The sequence below is a fragment of the Eucyclogobius newberryi genome, unplaced genomic scaffold (assembly GCF_026437365.1).
Source record: "Eucyclogobius newberryi isolate DKJ021-1_F unplaced genomic scaffold, fEucNew1.0.hap1 SCAF_8, whole genome shotgun sequence".
NCBI lineage: Eukaryota > Metazoa > Chordata > Actinopteri > Gobiiformes > Gobiidae > Eucyclogobius > Eucyclogobius newberryi.
In genome coordinates, this window is record NW_027316500.1 from 11,774,636 (window position 1) to 11,792,859 (window position 18,224).

The following is an 18,224-nucleotide window of genomic DNA, read 5'->3' on the forward strand; positions in this document are numbered from 1 at the left end:
GAAAAGTATGCAATGGCCTGGTCATGACATACAGGGTCATTGGTCATGGCCAGTGTTGGGTCATTCTGACATTTTAATACATTACGAGTAACAGAACTTGCAATACTTTTGAGTTACTTCTTTCTGTTTTTTAAAAAATAAAATATGGTCCATGTTTCATTTGATTCAGAACCTTCATATTTCATATGATTTTTATCATATATTTACATAACCTCTCTGTCCCCCTTTTGGGCCCCCAGTTTGAGAACCTCTCCCCGTAACTGAGATTGTAAGAGTAATATTACCTATTTTCAACTCAGTAAAAATACACAGAAAAACACAATATATTACTGTAACTCGTTACTTTTGTAATGCGTTACTTCTAACATTAGTTGTGGCAGCTCCCATTGACTTGAATGGGCGGCCATCTTGGCTGCTGGGGGCTTGCTCCCCCCACTTTGGGAACCAAAGTAATGTTAAAATTCAACCAGTGCTACTGGTGCATTAGGTCTGATAACAGATTTCCCACATAAATTAAAGTAACCAGTCCTTTGTTATATGTTATACTATATTGGTGAATAGCATGGAAAAGAATGAAAACCATTGTAATTGTTTTTCTGAGAAGAAAACAATATTGACCCACAGAGTGTTCCCGTCACCTATTCAATAATAATTCACTCTTCATCTTCATAGTGTAGACCTATTGTAGGGCTAAAGTAAACCCTATTGCAATAAAGACTTATCTTATCTTATCTTACAAGACTTTAGTGTTGCCCCGTGCAATTTGTTTTCTGCTTGTAGGGCTGTTAAAGATAAATGTACATTTATTTAATGCAGATGTAAATTGAAATAATCTAATTAATTGCATAAAGGCCCCTAAACCAATTGCTCAACACCTTGTATCTGAGGTACAATGTGAAGGCTACTTGTATGACATCAATAACAACCAATACAACCTTGTAAGATAAAATCTGTTTTCATATTTTGGTCAGTTTTGTCCATCAAAATCTGAATAGGTCACTATCCATAGAGTTCGAACCTAATCTGGCTCACGGCAGATTGAAATTTGTGTTGCACTCTGAGTCTGAATCGAGTTCTAGTTTGGAAACTCACAAAAAATGCAAGAGTTCATTTTGCTCTAGTAAATTTAGGGTTACGGTTAAGTAGAATTCCCTTAACAAACAAATCGCTTACCTCTCCCAGTTTTAATGGAGTGCAAGTGGGAGGCTTGACTGTTAAACGACACAGAATCTCACACTGAAGGTCCAGCTGCTTCCCCAAAGTGGAAACGTGGGGTGAAAAAAACACATCTGTGCTATGAATGTTAATGTAGCAAAATATACCACTTTAATTATGCTCTAGTCTCAAAAGATAAATCATAATTTATTTCAAATAAACTTGAGTCTTGCTAATAAACAATATGTACAAATCTATATTTACATTGCATTATATATTTCATAGTAAGTAAACAATTCATAGCTTAGTGCACCTCAAGCTCATTGAACATTTGCAACCTTCACAAACGAACAATAATAACACTGGCCTTATGAAAAAGTGACTCACGGCTTACACCTAATAAAACACTTAAACTAACTGTGCAAAAGGTTAGTGGTGAGTGTGAAAATCATGTCAACTGTACTGTGAATACATTATGCAAAACAAACAGCATTTTTAAGAACGTTGTGGGTCCAGAGCGAGAGGTATTTTGAGGAATTGTGGAAAACAGAACCAAAATATTGACTCCATAGCATCGAACACTATTGTCTTTTCAATTCGACCAGTGCCATGTCCAGCCGTCAGCCACATTGTTGCTGAGAAAGACAGAAAGCTCCATAATAATTCATTTGAGACAGAACCGTATCTGATCTTCACAATAATGAGGAAGTGTGACTTGTGCTCGAGCCCCGCGACTCTCTCTGTCCGGCCACTTGACTCACAGTGTCATTAGGTAAAAGTGGAGAGTTTAGCACCGCGGGTCTTAGCGAAGGGTCAGACGAGATCACCACCACATATCTGTCTTCAGAATCTTCCTCTTCATCCCCCAAACTCCCATGAACGTCTACGGTGACGACTGAGCATTCTGCCGCCCTCTGGTGGTGACTACACGAGGGGGAGGAGTCGAGGGCTGTGTGGTCAGTGTCTGGGTCATCTTCAGGGAAACTTGTGTTGATGTAAATGATGTCCTCTCTGCTGGAGGCGTCTGGAAGTTTCTCGGCGAGTTTCTCCAACATTTCTCTGAGTTGAGTGAAGACGGGTCGTTCCTGTGGGTCAGACCTCCAGCACAAGTACATGATTTCATACCTGCAAAGACACAGACTCGGTGAGGAATTTTGGTTGAAGTAGTTTGACAGAATGGTTTTGGCAAAGGGAAAGTACATTTACTGAATGTTATACGTCATGCTTGATTTGTTAATTATTATACAGTGTGCAGTGGTGGAAAGTAACAAAGCATAAAAGTAAAAGTACTGTAACATCTGTAGCATTTGTACGAAAACGTTTTTACAGTGGACACTTTTACTTTCACTAAGCTACATTTGAGCGCAGGTTTCTGTACTACTCCACTACATTTTCGAACTGGACAGGAAAGAAGAAAGTATTTTTATGTAGTTTGAAGGGTTATTTTAAACATGAGGACATCCTGCGTGAAGGGTTAAAGTTTGGGTAAACAAAAATATGAACATAAAATAAAATAAGAAAAAATAAAAAATTGACTGGAATTGTTACTGTTGACTTTTTACTCTTAAAGTACACACAGATACTTTATCCTAAGTAGATTTTTTTTATATGCTGCTTTTACTTGACTGATTACTTGCACATATGCTATACTAGTACTTCTTCCACCACTTTTAGATATGACAAAATGCAAAAGTATATTTAAATATCATACCAATTTTAGAACTTATACAAAATATATTGATATGCTAATTATGAATATCTCACTGTAATCGGTTGGCATGACACACTTTTCCCTAAAGATGTGTTAAGGGCTTTATGTTTTGTTGTATACCAATTTGCCAGAAGAGGGCGCTGTTAAGTTAAATGCAAAGCGCCTGTTACACTTACAGCTCGTCCAAACAGTCTGGTGGCTGCTTTAGTCTGTGTCCTTCAAGCAGATGGTCATAAATCTCGTGGTTTTGGATGCCAGGATACGGTGTCATGCCTCTCGTGGCAATCTCCCACATTGTAACGGCAAATGCCCACTGAGAAACACCGTAATCAGTTATTACAAACAGTGAAAGACAATACAGCACATTTTGACATTTGAAAAGCAAAATTACAATTGCAACAAAATATTACCGTACCACGTCACTCTTTACAGTAAAAACTCTATCCGCCAGACTTTCCACAGCGATCCATTTGACGGGCATTTTGGCAATCCTCCCCTGTCGGTAGTAGTCGCCGCTGTAGATCTTTTTAGACAGGCCAAAGTCTGCAACACACACGGTCATGTCGTCACGCAGCCTGCAAGAAAAGGAGTGAGAATGAGGTCAAATAGCATAAAATAAAACAATAACAGTTTCTAAGGTATACTTTCAATTTGAATGAATAGATTGCTGTATTCAAATATGTACGCAATTTAACAGTATTGCTCATTTACAACTGTTGCCGATGAGAAATTTACCCAATAAAATTTTTGTTTTCACCCAAAATGTTTAATATGTATTTGTTTTCAGACGCTTTCCTCTTAATTTTGCATCACTTACATTTTCACAAATAGCATGAAAGTGTCCAAATCATTTCATTTTATAAAAGGACTCGCTTATTAAAGTACTAAACAATTATTAAATCCATACATGCAGTTCCTCGCAGCCAGGTCTCGATGCAGAAAGTTCCGGTTGCTGAGGTACTCCATCCCAAAAGCGATGTCAACCATAAACCTCAACAAAGTCTGAGTGGGCAAGTACTAAAAAAAAACATATAATTCAGTATTGTATTTCTTACAGTAGCGTACTAATCGGCCAATTTCTCACCATCGGACTCTCTCCCAGACGCGAGCGAAGCAAAAAGCTGTGCAGATCTCCGTATTTCATGAAAGGCAATATGACCATGGGCTTGGGAAAGTTTACGGGGCCCATTTCTAAGCAAACACCTGGAGCGGGCAGAGCAAACAGGTCGTGACAGAGCGCAAACACAAGGAGACGCCACAGGCTAAACATGCTAATTCCAGAGAAGTCGGAAAGTACCAAGCAATCGGATGACATTCGGGTGGTTGAAGTCTTTCATGCAGGCGGCTTCGTTCAGGAACTCCTCAATCTCCCTTTGCGAGAAACTATCCACTGTTTGGAGGGAGAACAAGTGTTTGATTTTTGTTATAGATGACGTTAATATGGAAGACTTACACTTCATAGTCTTCACAGCAACCTTTTCGGACGTTCCATCGGGTTGTCTAAACTGTCCCTCCATCACGGAGCCGAATTCACCTAAAACAAGAAACAAATACAATAAAAATACTTCTGTTTCTTGGTGTAAATATTTTTTTATGTTCATTAATAAAAAGATAAAACTCACCTTCTCCGAGGATTTTTCCGATAGAGAGCAGGTTTCTAGTGACCATTACATCCTGTAGTTTAGCGTGGAGTTGATCGCTGATGCCGAGGTTACTTACTAGAGGAGATATGACATAAAAATGACTTTAGTGTCTTTAGAAATATTAGAAAACGATGGCGAGAAGTTGTGACTTACATGTGATTCCGACTGCAGCTCGGTTGTAAGTCCTCTGTGGATTGTAAAGCATGACAGGCTCCAGCTTCCCTCGTTCACCAAACTGCTTCCTGCAAAAAGTAAGAGCAGGAATGTTGATTTGAGCAGGGCAATATATCGAAATTTAGATAATTTTGTGGTTGTTAATTTTTGAAGAACTTAAAAAAAAGAGCTGTTTAGAGATAAAAATGAAAAAATAGCTGTTTCAAATAAGGATTTAAGCTGATATTTCGGATTCATTTTACATTTGTCTAATAACTTATCCTAACGCAACACTTTTAATCACATTTCTGTTGAATTGACATGATATCATATCATATTATCATATTATAAGGATACGGAAAAAAAAATTGCTTATGACGTTAAATTATGAAACTGAAACAAAATATTCAGGCAACAATAAGTAGAACAAAATCTGTAAAACAAAATCATAGACTAAAAACATACATACATTAAATCCAGTTATTATTCTATTTGATTATTGTGGGGCAGTTTGTCCTGTAATTTAAGATTTATAAAGGTTTTGTAAAGACATATTAATTTAATATGTGCATTATACTTAGGGCTGGGTGATAAGAACAAATATTTTTCCTCTCACTTCATTTATTCTTTCCAAAAACAAAGTAAAAATGGCTCTTAGTATTGCCTCCCGAATTAATTGACGATATTGATCTGTCGATCATTTGATTAATTGCCCAGCCCTAATTATATTATCGACTTATGTGATTACAATTGTGAATGGTAAGGGTGACTCAGAGTACGAGCACCTGACATAAATAAAACCTGGATATTGTGGGTCACTTCAGCTGCAATAACAATAATACAGGCCTCACTCAGGTGCAGAGCGTGATTAACAGGAAGCAGAGGAAGTTTATGACCAAAACCAGGAAACATTAAGTCGTCATGTACTAGAGGTCATTACAAAACGTTACTCAGCATCCCTATGGACAAGAAAACATAGATGTGTTTTATACTTTACACTACTCACTATTTGTTGAATTGTAGAAATTATTATTTTTCCTTTAATCATAATCCAAATACCTCAAATATAAAAGTGTCGTCTGCACTGAAATCATTATTGTTACATCTCTACCATTCATTCACTTTTACTAGATTGTTGTTATTTCAATTTTATATCTTCACTGTATCTTTTGGAACTGCGAGTCCTTGACCTGCTGCTTCCACTGAGATTATACTGCTTATCCTGTAATGTTCAACACTTTTTATTGAACTACAGGTGTGTTTATTGCTAAGAAATATAACATATTAAGAAAAATATCATTTAAAGAGTGCACAACCATGCTGCTCTGACCGGATCAGATGATATTTTAATCCTGAGTCCAATAGTAGAGTAGTCGGATAGTAGAAATAGGATGCACTGATGTTTGTTTATTCACAAACAATCTGATATATATGGTGGTTAAAGAATACTTACGAAAGCCAGGATCCAGGGGTCCTGTTGCGCACACAGAGGCCTCCCCAGAGCACCAGCAGCAGCAGGCAGATCATACACACCACGCCCAAAACCACATACACCGAATCTGAAACGGCCGTGTCAGGGCTGGACGATGGAAAAGGCACTGACTCTGAAAGAAGTCACACAAATCTAAAGTGAAGCCAATGTGTTTGTGTCGCATATAGTCTTAAACAACAACAACAACAACAACAACAACAACAACTCAGTTACGTTTACATACTATTACTCCTACTTGATCCATATTTTTTTTATTGAAGTGACAGTTCTCTTACATGAGTAAAAGATCTGTTTTCTCTTCCCAAAGTGACATAAGCTTTATACTGACAATATTAAATTAATTGAACAATTGTGTTTTTTGCACTGATCCTTCAGATAAGATTTTATTTTCTCATTTTTGTCTCGATCCTTTGAAAATACCAGATTTTATGCTTTATCTAATGTTTTGTTGCTCCAATTACAAATTATACATTTTATGTCAACACAGTTATTCTTGAATTGCCTCTTTTACTTGTAGTTTCCCCAAAACCTTTTTACTCTTAGAATAAGTTCTCTGACCACTACTTTGTACTTCTACTTGAGTACCGGGTAATATTATTTTGAATTAAGTTTACTTTTACTTGAGTACAATCTCTGTTCTTTCATTTGAGACTAAAAACAAAAACATTGCCTTGATGCAATAGGAACCATATTATTCTTTATTATCATTATCATCATTATTATTGTTGTCCAAAACCCTTCCTTTTATACAGCGAACAGTTTCCAGACGTAGAGACAAATCAGTCACTCACTGTCCTCTGGCACAAAGATCCAGACAGGAGGGCTGATCATGCCGCTCCCGGCCTGAGTACACGCAGACACCTCCACGCTGTACGTGGTGTTGAAGTCCTGCAGCGGCACAGACACTGACGTGCTGTAGCTGTGGATCTGAAACACACACAATGGACATAATGTACTCCAGTTTGTTGAAGTAATTCCATGAGATAGTTTTCAATTAAGCACAGGAAAGGACAGAATATTGACACTTAAGCCCTAAAGGTTGTATTGTATACGCATTTATTAACGGTTGTTGACTTTAACTTAAATACATTTTGTGTTTTCTGTTCCAGTTTAATAGGAATAGTACTATAATGACAGTGTGCAAGTAATAGTAGTTGTTGCAAACTAACAGGAAAATGAAAGTAGTGTTTGTATTCTATGATGCACCCTGTAATCCTATGAAACTCAATGTACAACGTATTCTAAATATACAGGATACAGTACTCTGATAAGGCCATTTAACACAAATTCAATTGAAATGATTGAAATGTGTAAAATGTTGTGAATTCTATCCTATTTTTTCAACCCGTCAAGATTTGGGTACTTTTCCATTGTTGAATTTTGAGAACTAAGAAACGTTTTGTTCTGTTGTTTTAGGCCCTTCCTCATTTTCACTTCAAAACCAAAACTATTCAAAATTTAAAATCTGTTCCTTTATTGCAGGACACCACTTTTATGATCCATAAGCATGATTAGAGGTTATTAAAAGAGGAAGACACATTTCACACTGGAACAAAGCATGTGACAGACACATTGCTCTAAATTTCACAACACATTTACATTAATATTCTGCTGACGGACAAAGAAGCCGCCCATGTGATTAACTCGCTCCTAAAATGTGGGAAAGCGAGAAGCATGTCTCAAACTTCAGGGAATAGTCACTCACGGAAAAAATAGTATTGAATTTTCATGTTTTGAATCAAATAATTTATCATAAAGTAGTTGTTTATGAGTTAGGGCTGTGTCATTTAATTATATCTCAATTTTAATCTAATTTCTACTTGTCAATGATATGTCTGGGCCAAACCTCCGTAAGTAGAAGCGTGTTTAGAGCAGATTTCATTCTTTGGAGGAATAAACGACTTTTTCTTGTGTTAAATGGCAGTGATTACAGAAGATTAGAACATTTTAAATTACGTTGAAAATTGGGATAGCGCAATACCAGAAATTGCTCATGATAAAACCTACAAATGCAACCGCTAGACTTTTTTGTCAGTCCCAAGTCTGGATAAATTAGGATAAAGCCTGTGCCCAATCTTTATGCAAATGAAATAGGGCTCCATATGTAGGCACGTGATTTAAAGCATTTTTCTTCATCGACTAATACTATTCAAATGTTGCATTGTCAACACGTACCGTAACATATTTGACTCCACAGTGCAGTGACTCAAGGCTGCATACCAGAGCTACAACAACATCACTCTGCTTTTCACACTGTCAGCTTCCCTTACCTTTGACACAGACGGGAAGCCACGCCATTGTATGAGAAGAAGCTATCGCAGAGACAATGACTGTCGAGTTTAAGGTGAACGAAGAGAAAAGAGGTGCTTCTCATAAATGATCATAGGGACTTGACCTCTCTTTGACCCTATTTAAATATACTGTGTCAGATTTTTCCTTTTACATGTTAAAAAAGGTAAATTGTAAAATGTGAAATATCTGCTTCAAAACATTTTTTCAATGTTATTATTTAAGGACCAATATACAAACACAATGGTAGGATTTAATGCTACAACTGCCCATCGAATTTCCATTTTACATGCAACAATCTGTGATGCATAAAGTTTCTCAATAACTTGCAGTCAAAACCAGCAATGACTATTTAAACAACAGTAACTCACCACCTGGAGTGGACCACAAGTGACTTTCCCCTATACATTCCATGGACCATGTCTGATATTGACTTCTGCAGACAAAGAAGCGTAGTGACCCAGCTAACATGGTATGTGGGCATGGGTGATAAGTGGAATAGTACTATAATGGGCCCCCACTTAGATGGTTGACACAAACCTCACCAAGGACTGGACTGACGTAAAAAAAAACAAGTTGGCCACTGTCCAGGGTGTACCCGCCTAAGGCCCGAAGTCACTGGGATAGGCTCCAGTCACCCGCGACCCCGAAAGGGAACAAGCGGTAGAAAATGGATGGATGGATGGTAAAAAAAAAGACACATTTTGAATCAAATATGCCATGATTTTAGATCAGTTAATGATTATTTGTACCTTGCTTTCACTCTCGAGTGGACTAGTTCCGTTGTGTAAGGACTGAATGGAACCCATGGACATACCAACTTAGGGCCCATATTGGAAGCCCACATAAGCCCATATAGAGCCTGCATGGGGCCCACTATGTAATGTTGACTAAGGATATAAGGATATGTCTGCTCTGAGCTCAGGTTATTGACGTATTTCAGTCAAGGGCCTTGATCCTGTGATCCTGTTTTTTTGTAAGCTCGCCATATCGTGAATCACAAATGTTCTGTTAAATGCAGCTCTATCATCAAAAGCGGCCCTTTTCGCACACACTCCTTCTATTAGTCAGTCATGCTCTGAGTGAATGACAAGTTGATTTACAGAAAAGTGTGAATCTTCTGCAGAAAGATCACACTTTATTTGCAGGCCAACTTTGGAACTGTGAGGGAAAAATATTCTTAATAGTCTTAATAGTGGCTGATACCATAAAGCTAAAGTCAACATGTGTGTAACATCCAGGGCACACTTATTATGGCTCTGCATGTGGGAAAACAGCCTGATAGCCGGGGGCCCAAGGATGTCTTACCGCATGTAAAACATTGAGTGTATTTTTGCAATATATTTAGACTTTAGACTAGGCTTTGGGAATACATGGCACTTGTTGTGTCTGGATAAGTTGGACTCATCTTTGTTCTGGAGTCAGATCGGGGAGAGACATTTTGGCTTGTGCACGGCTGAAATAAAGATTCACTTGACGACTTGATTCTACTCTGCCTCATTTCTCTGTCACCGTTTACAGTATTTTTTCCACAACAGAACAAACGTCCGCTCCCTGCTCTCCCTCTCTTTGGACTCTAGATTTCTAAAATGTATCTTGACTGTATTTTTGTTATAGTCCTATTGTATAGTCATTTATTACTGTGTGAAGCACTTTGTGACTATAATCTGTGAAAAGCGGTACGCAAATAAAGTTTGCTTGCTTCAATCTTTTAGGCAATATATATTTAGTGTACATGAATCAAATCAAAATCATGATATGGCTCCAAGAGGTTTTTGGCCTGTGACCCAGCCTTATGTCAATATCAGCCATGATTTGTCCAGGAGCGGTCCACGATAATAAGTTTCAAAGGTGGAGCATGTTGTAAAATAGAAGAAGGATGTGCTGAATACATCCAACTCAGAGCAGATGCCACAATGAAGAGCATTCCCTTTTATTTCTCACCTTCTAGTGGCAGAACGTTTCCCCTCGTAGTGCCATCATCACCATGAACCCATTTCTTACCATACTCTTTTGTCCTCCGTGTCTGACGACGATATTGTAGCCGTTTAGAACTCCATTTATTTTGTCGTCTGGAGGAGGCTTCCACTTTATCATCAGCGATGACTCGTTTATTTGGACCGTGACATTTCTGGGATACACAGAGGGCACTGGAGAAAGGGGAAAAGCAGTTCTTTCAAATTACATAAAGGCGAGTTTATTTGCAGAGTACATTTCATACACAGGGTAATTCAAAGTGCTTCATAAAAAGAAGAAACGCAAACATAAAAATATATAAATGTGCTGATTTTTACGTTTTTTACAGAAATAATTTTCAGTTTTAGTCCAGATTTAGTCAAATAGTTATGTTTAGTTTTAGTCTAGTTAACCTTTTTGTTTAATGATGATAAATTGTATTGCTTTGTTTCATGAATATGCATGTGTCATGTTCATTAGATTATTGAATGTTTGTTTCTAATCTGGTTATAGACTCTGTGACTTAAAAGTGGAACATGGACCTATCTCCACTTATTTATGTTTAGTTTTTTTATTTGATGGAAATATTAGCACTTTAGTTGACAAAATGATCTACCGGTACTCTTAGTCATAGTTTTAGTTGACGAAAATACATCTAATTTTATGATTTACTTTTTTTGTTTGCTTTTATTTAGTTTTAGTCAGCAAAAAATACATAAACACATACAATTATTATAGTATTGAATTGGATTAAAGCTTTGATTGCATTGTGGTATCAAATCTTTGAACTAAAATATCCCATGTGGTCAGGATAGGAAGGAAGCCCGTCGCCCTCCGCCCGACTTTGTGTTTTCGCTGTGTGACAAAAACCACTCCTATTTCCCATGTGTTACTTTCGGAAAACAATTGTGGAAATGACGACGGGTCCAAGCAGTCTAACCACGCGGCAGCTTTGAGAATTCCAGTAATAACATGACGACATAGAAACACAAAGATGAATTCAGAAGGATGTAAATATAGATATGATATGTTTCTCGCAAGAAAGAAACAACTGCTGGCGAGTGCAGTGTAAAACGTATGCACATGTCTGAGAAACTGACAAACTGTGAATGGATTGACAGATATTTCTCCAGACTTTTAAAATGTACGGATGTAGTAAAATGTAGAACGTTATTGAATGTAAAATTAATTGTTGAGATATTGACATGCAAATTGTAATTTTACTTCATATACTGGAATAGGGAATGTAGTAAAATTACTCGGCAATATAATGACACATGTTGTATGTCAAGATTAAATACTTTTTTCTTTTCTGAATATTGAGCTTGATTGTAAATTGGAATATTTGCAGGAAGCATGAGAATATTCTAGTCTAAAAGCCATTCTTGTACTTGTATTTGCTTGTATTGTATTGCTACTTCATGCTACTGCTTGCATTTTATTACACATTGGGCTTGAGCTAGTCCATGATCATTACTATAATACACTGAAATAGATTTTTAACCAGATAAAGAAATATTCTGACTGATTGCTTCTAGACAGATGTGTATAATTGATGAATATAACAAATTGTTTATACTTTTTTCGCATTTTCATTAAATAATTCCAGCTCTCTGATATAGAACATTATTTTCATTGTGTTTATGAGGTTAGATAGTCCAGATAACAATTCATTATTGATTATTAAAATAGTCAATGATTATTTTAATAATCGATTAGTCAGAATTATTCAGATTAATAGTCCTAAATGAATTAATAGTCATAAATGCTGTGTAATTCTCTGAATCAGACGTACCTCCTTCAGTGGTGTTGCTCTGAATCCAGGCAGTGACGCTGGAGGGGCCCAGCTCGTTGCTACAGGAAACGCTCATGTTGTACCACGTCATGGCCTGGAGTCCCGGGACCTCACTCTCAAACGGAGGCACTGACACGTTCACGAAGCGGGTGGTCATCACTTCCCCTTTCCTCCGACTTATCTCTCTTACCTAAGAACAAGGGGATACACAGGAAATTCCAACAAGGAAATGAAAAATGTAAATATAGACCAAGTGTAATTATCAATATAAAGGAATGATCATGTTGCATTAAGGGAAATCATGCCTTTTAGTCAAATGATTCCAAAACTAAAAGATAGTTTTAATGGACACAATGGAATTCTCCTACCCTCTGAATAAAGTATTGCCATGTTAGTACATTAGTCTTAAATCTGCAAGAAAAGTAGGTCATATTTTTTATAATTGTACTAGAATTAGTTCAGTCTTTTGATACTACTGTCCCATCATTTCTACTTTCATTTTGAGTTTTATCTCTATCAGATTGTGTGGATTAGATTGTTTTGTGGGAGAATAAAAAAGACAATTGGAACTTTACAAGAAACACTGGGAGAAAATGTAAATTGGTGCACAAACAACACATAAAAAACTAAACCTGAAACTAAACATTGAGAAGACCAGGGCTAACCAGGACCACGCATCGGCAAGTGTGAATGCGCCCAAAAAGAAGCGCGACTTACTCTTATGAGGCATTTAGTGAGAGGGGAGTAGCCATCGTGTCCAGGAGTCCAGCTGAGCCTTAGCTTATTGGACTGTCTCTCCATCACGGTGAAGTTGGACACCGGTCGGGGAAGAGCTACAGAAACAGCAGGAGAAGCTTTGTCAAGTCACAGTGGAGTCACAGCATGGAGCCGTAAAACCCAAGGAATGTCAGTGTTTCACCTTTAATGTGGATGTTTGCCTCTCTGGATGTAGTGACGCCCTTTTTGTTGTAGGCTTCACAACTGAACTGAGTGAATCTGTCAACACCTGGAAAAACCGACATAAAAAGTGAATTTTAATATACATGAATGATAAATAATCCACCAATTGTTTTAAGCGAGGACTTTTGAAATAACAATGGAAAAAACATGTTTGTAAGATTGACTTCCACACTGTGAAGGCCAACGTAAATGTAGAAAAGCAAACCCAGAAAGTATGTCTACAAATTCAAATTCAGAGTCATTTCAAACATATTCTTACAGTGGGTTTGTTTTCGGCCTGGAGAGTCATGTCTCTCAACCAGGCACAGATCTGTGCAGAACAGGACAAGAACAGCTGCTACATAATGATCTCTTTGTCCACTTCCCTTTTTTTCAAACTCAAAATGACCACAACAAGTCTGTCAGTAATGGCTGGACCAAATCTGTCATACTGTTTACATTCTTGGGATATTTATGACATAACTGAGTATTGGACAAATAATACAGAGTTTAAAGTCTAATTATGTTTAAACACACAAGATGGTGTTTGAACTGTCTGGCCAACAAATGTCTGTCAAGAAACTTAAAGTCTAGCACTTCTGAGTTTAGATTTGCCATCTGAGTTTGAATCAAATGGACTTGAAATACACATATGCCTTTAAATTGTAATAAAAAACCTAAAATACATACTGACAATTTGCCATTATGTTTGAGGAACTGCGTTTAACAGGAAGTTTTAGTCATCAGTAACTCAGAACAAATTACCCCATGTAAGTGGTTTTCTTTGAAGAACTGACTGCAGCCCACAGTGCAGTGAACTCAAAGAAAAGTTCATCACTGATAAAGAAGGAAATGAAAATAAGGTTATGTTCTTTGCTCTGGTCTATACACTGAAATTAAACCAAAACAATAAAGATGAATTATGTTGTAAACTGTGGCTTCTTACAGTAAAATAAGCCTGAATTCTGAAATAGAGGAATCTGTAATTACGAGGTTTGGAAAAGCACCAGCGAAGCAAGACGTTTATGTACAGTTAATGTAGGCCCGAACTATTCTGTGTTACAACAAAGAACTGTAGACCAGTCAAACCAATATTACAATTATCATTATTATTTTATGATAACTTTAATTCCTTCACTGTCCCACTGTTTTATGAACGTATGCTTTGAGGACTTTTGTAAGATGTGCACAATCCTAAAACCACTAAAACCACTCTAATCATATCCTGCCTCTTTCCAGTGTGTTGTAAAGGGCTATTTATGCAGAGACTGGCTTTACTGTGGTGCCAATGTTGAAATCATGCATTGAGCTCCGGTCGCCTGGACCCAGTCCCCTCCCTGCTGGCCCGTGTGGGACGCCCCGTCAATGAGGCCTTTGTCCCCTGATCCAACCCCCGAGCAGGCTCCCAGTGCTGCCCCTGTCCTTTCACTGGCCCAGGCCTGACGCACGGCACTGAACCTTTAACCCATGAGCTCCAAGCTGTTTTACTGTAGACTGCTGAGGGAGGAGAGCTTTCTCTGTGGTTGTTTGTAGGGACAAGTTAGGGCAAAAAGGATCAAAGTTTATCCGTCTAAAAATAACAGTCTAAGCTTTCAAAGAGCACATTTAAGAGGAATAAAATGCAGGAAAGAAGATTGCCTCACATGTGGCCTATGTGCAGAGAAACAGGGGCACTAAACACTCGAGACACTAACCTTTAAAGTTAACATTTTATGCCCTAATGCATTCCATATACAGTGTGTGCTGAAATGAGTTGCCCTTCATAATAGAAACAATGTATTTTCCAACACCATTGAACTCTAAAGTACAGTTACTTTATCTCAAATAGAATGAAATAACACAGAAGTATTACTTCAGTACTTGCCTGTACAATAATAAACCAATTTAAGTTCAGTGACCTTACCTCCCTCATGTGGGAGCATGAGGCTATAAGTGATATTGTAGTAAGCAAAGGGCACATGCTGAGGCAGCAACAACAGGCAGAATAGAAACCACAAGACAATGTCTACCAAAAGAAAACTGTCTCTAGAGGATTTTGCCATTTTGGCTGTATTGAACTTACTATGATTGATGAATTTTAGCTAAGGAGAGATACACATTGTAATTATGTGCCAGGATATTAAGCGTGCCTTTACAATTTCCACCCTTAATTTCATAAATGGCATAAAAAAGTCACATAAAAAAGGCCCAAAAAAAGGAAGGATCACTTTTAATAAATTCAATCCTAAAAATACTGGTCAGACCATCATAAAACTTTAAAGCAACCAAGGAAGAGTCCAAGGCTGTTGTGTGCTTACCTGACACAGAGAAGCTGCTGGGGGAGTTGTGGAACTCACTGTCAGGAGAGCCGTCCCGGAGCCAGCGGATCTGCACTGGATCTGGAGGTCCCACCGCCTCACAGGACAGAGTGAAGGGGGTGTTCCTCGTCACGTTCCTGTCCTCTGGCTGTTGTATAAATGTGGGCAAACCTACAAACAAGTTAAAAAACATTAAAAACCAGCCATGTCGTACATATTGTATTTTGTTTATCCATCTCTACCTTCTACTTCAATGATGATTGGCTGAGATTCGACCAGTGAATTCATGATGCTCAGTCTGCACCGATATTCACCACTGTCTGCTCGCTGCACTTGTGGTATTCTGCAAAACAAATGAGTGATGATATTTTAAAACACTCAAAGAATAAAAATATAAAAAGTATTATTACAAATATAATATTTCTACACATATTTTATGTCTGGGTTTACTAAAACAATACTAATATAGTTTGTATGGTTTGGTAAGTACAGCTTCAGTATTGATGAAAATTTTACATTTTTATTAAACTTCCATCACATCTTATAGCTCTTGCAGAAGCTGAGACCTTCTGGTTTGGGGGTAAAGAGCTTAACTACTAGGCCACTAGCTACAGATGCCAAAACCTCCTTATACATGTGTTGTATTGTATGTATTGTGTTGGCTCGATAGTGTAAAAGATGAGTGCACGGTGGTTTACTTGATGGTGGAGAGCAGAGTGGTGACTCCGTCTGTGACTGTCTGCAGGTCGTTGTTGACCAGGTGTGAGTTTGGGACCAGCTCCTGTCCGTTCTTAATCCAGTTGATGATGGGCTCCAGTCGGGGGTCTGGGACTTCGATGGAGCAGTTAAACATGGCCTTGTGCCCCTCTGAAAGGAGAATGGAGCCCACAGTGGGTTTGAAATGCAGCCTCCGCAGCTGGTCCGGGGTCAGATACACCTGAGAGGCCTGTCCCGCTCGCACCAGAGGCTCTGACGTCCTGGTGAGGCGGTGGAAGCGTCTCACTGAGGGCCGGACTGGACCAAAACAAGAAAGTCAAAAGTTAGACTGAATAGGGAAGTTATATACGGGAAATCATAATCATTTCTACCAATCATTTCTACAAGAGTGTTTTTTTTATAAGTTATCTGCTATTTATTATTTACTTCTGTTGCAACACTGGAATTTCCCCATTGTGGGACAAATAAAGGCTTATCTTATCTTATAAAGTGCATCCCTGGAGGTCATTCTGCCAAAAATACCACATACTTCATATCCAGCTCCACAAAGCAATAGTCATCTGCCCCTCTCACTATCAATCGTTCATTTACACACCAAATTCACACACAGGTAAGAAGAATACAACAACCGTATGCACTTGTCCAAGCTGAGCTCAAACGAACCACTTTTGTATGAACCACTGAGCCAGAGCCACTGACCTGAGTGTTACCTCTAACACCACAATTATTCTGTCAGTCCAGTTTCCCAATTGCTTTCTTTTACTTCCAGAGACAAATGCATCTGGAGTTGTTTTTGTTTTATATTTCTCTTTTCTGTTGCATTCTTGAGGTTTTAGCATGTCAGTTACTTCCATAGTAAATAGTGTAATAATCACACATCTTTGATAGTTACAAATAATCCAACAATGAGAAATTTGTCCTTAAGTGATTTTTTTTTTTAATTGTTAAGAAAAATCTTTGTTTAACTATTATGACTTTTACATAAAAGTCATATGCTCATTCCAGAAGAGGTCTTTAAGGACCCACTGTAAACCAGCATTCTCAGCATTCTTCTCTCTTACAGACAGGATCACTTCAAACTAACAGAGCTGGACTGGGCAGAGACACAGTTAAAGATAATAGAGAAGTAACTTCTTAAAATCTGTGGCCCATACATGAGTAAAAATAGTAACTACAACTTGAGTAAACGTTGCGACAGTACACCAAGAATAACCCTAAATGAATATAGTTAATTATAAAATAGCATGTGTGAAAACATTTAAATTAGACTAGAAAGCCAAACATCATCATTCCTGGCAGCTTCAACCACTTTGCAGAGTGGTTCTTTCCTGTAAGTTTCCATAAGAAAAAACCGTTAAATCTGCAGTTCTGCAGTAATGAGCTCCAGCTCCAGCAGCTCCAGCTCCTCCAGCTCCAGCAGCTCCAGCTCTAGCAGCAGCTCTAGCAGCAGCTCCAGACTGACACAGAGCCTGTCCAGAGGAATGCGCCTCAAACCGGAGAAGAAAGAAAACAAACTTACCATTGGTCGCACAAGTGCCGAGGAGCAAAGCCCCAAACGCGGTGTGAAGGAGAAGCGTGAAGCGCAGCTGGGCCATGACCAGCACCGGACTCTGAGCTCTGTGTCCAGCGACAGGCCCAAAAGATGCGTTTACAAACACCAAACTTTGATTTGAGATTTCAGAGCGAGAGCAAACGGGACCAGCCTTAACCACTCCTCCTCCCGACAGAGAAGACCACCCCGCACCAGAGCCCCCAGTGCGTCCAGTGCTGACCACAGATCCCACACGTCACACGAGGGTCCCACGGAGGCGGGGCTGACAGGAACTAAATAAAGCCTTACGTTTTCCATTCAAATACTCCAGCCTGCAGACAAACATGTTAAAGTCTGTTCTTATAAATGCACTTATGGTGTTTGTTCTGCACTTGCACCAATAGCATAAACCGGCTGACACGATGTGATCAAGTTCAATTTTGTCTCACACGGATCAGTTCTTTTAACATTATCTGCATTCACTTTATTTGTTGGGACGTCCCACACCTCTGGATGAGTGCAGAAGTCTTACCTCTGATGCAGAGA

General features: G+C 38.4%; 2 protein-coding genes across 2 annotated transcripts in view; both read right to left on the reverse strand.

The window, feature by feature from the left end:
• Positions 1-1,303: 1,303 nt before the first annotated feature.
• On the reverse strand, positions 1,304-17,861 carry mertka (c-mer proto-oncogene tyrosine kinase a). Its single transcript, XM_072436503.1, has 19 exons — positions 17,667-17,861; positions 16,129-16,444; positions 15,673-15,773; positions 15,431-15,601; positions 13,114-13,200; positions 12,912-13,027; positions 12,195-12,384; positions 10,448-10,593; positions 6,946-7,081; positions 6,116-6,266; positions 4,663-4,751; positions 4,489-4,584; positions 4,320-4,400; positions 4,164-4,256; positions 3,951-4,069; positions 3,774-3,883; positions 3,282-3,441; positions 3,043-3,179; positions 1,304-2,280 (listed from the first exon to the last, which is right to left on the reverse strand). The coding sequence occupies exons 1-19, from the start codon at positions 17,740-17,742 to the stop codon at positions 1,848-1,850; spliced, it is 2,808 nt and encodes a 935-aa protein (XP_072292604.1). The 5' UTR covers positions 17,743-17,861; the 3' UTR covers positions 1,304-1,847.
• oit3 (oncoprotein induced transcript 3) overlaps positions 6,712-18,224 on the reverse strand; it is a 187,816-nt gene continuing 176,303 nt past the window's right edge. The window contains exon 10 of the mRNA XM_072436505.1: positions 6,712-6,724. The gene's annotated coding sequence lies outside the window, so the exon portion shown is untranslated. The remainder of the gene's footprint in view (positions 6,725-18,224) is intronic.

What these genes read in the sequence shown, in the direction of transcription:
- mertka (XM_072436503.1), bottom strand. Translation starts at nt 17,742, where the DNA reads ATGGCCCAGCTGCGCTTCACGCTTCTCCTTCACACCGCGTTTGGGGCT. An exon ending in GTCTGGGAGAGAGTCCGATG is followed by an intron (nt 3,884 to 3,950) that starts GTGAGAAATTGG and finishes GTTTTTTTTTAG; the next exon opens with TACTTGCCCACTCAGACTTT. An exon ending in CTGGCTGCGAGGAACTGCAT is followed by an intron (nt 3,442 to 3,773) that starts GTATGGATTTAA and finishes CTTTTCTTGCAG; the next exon opens with GCTGCGTGACGACATGACCG.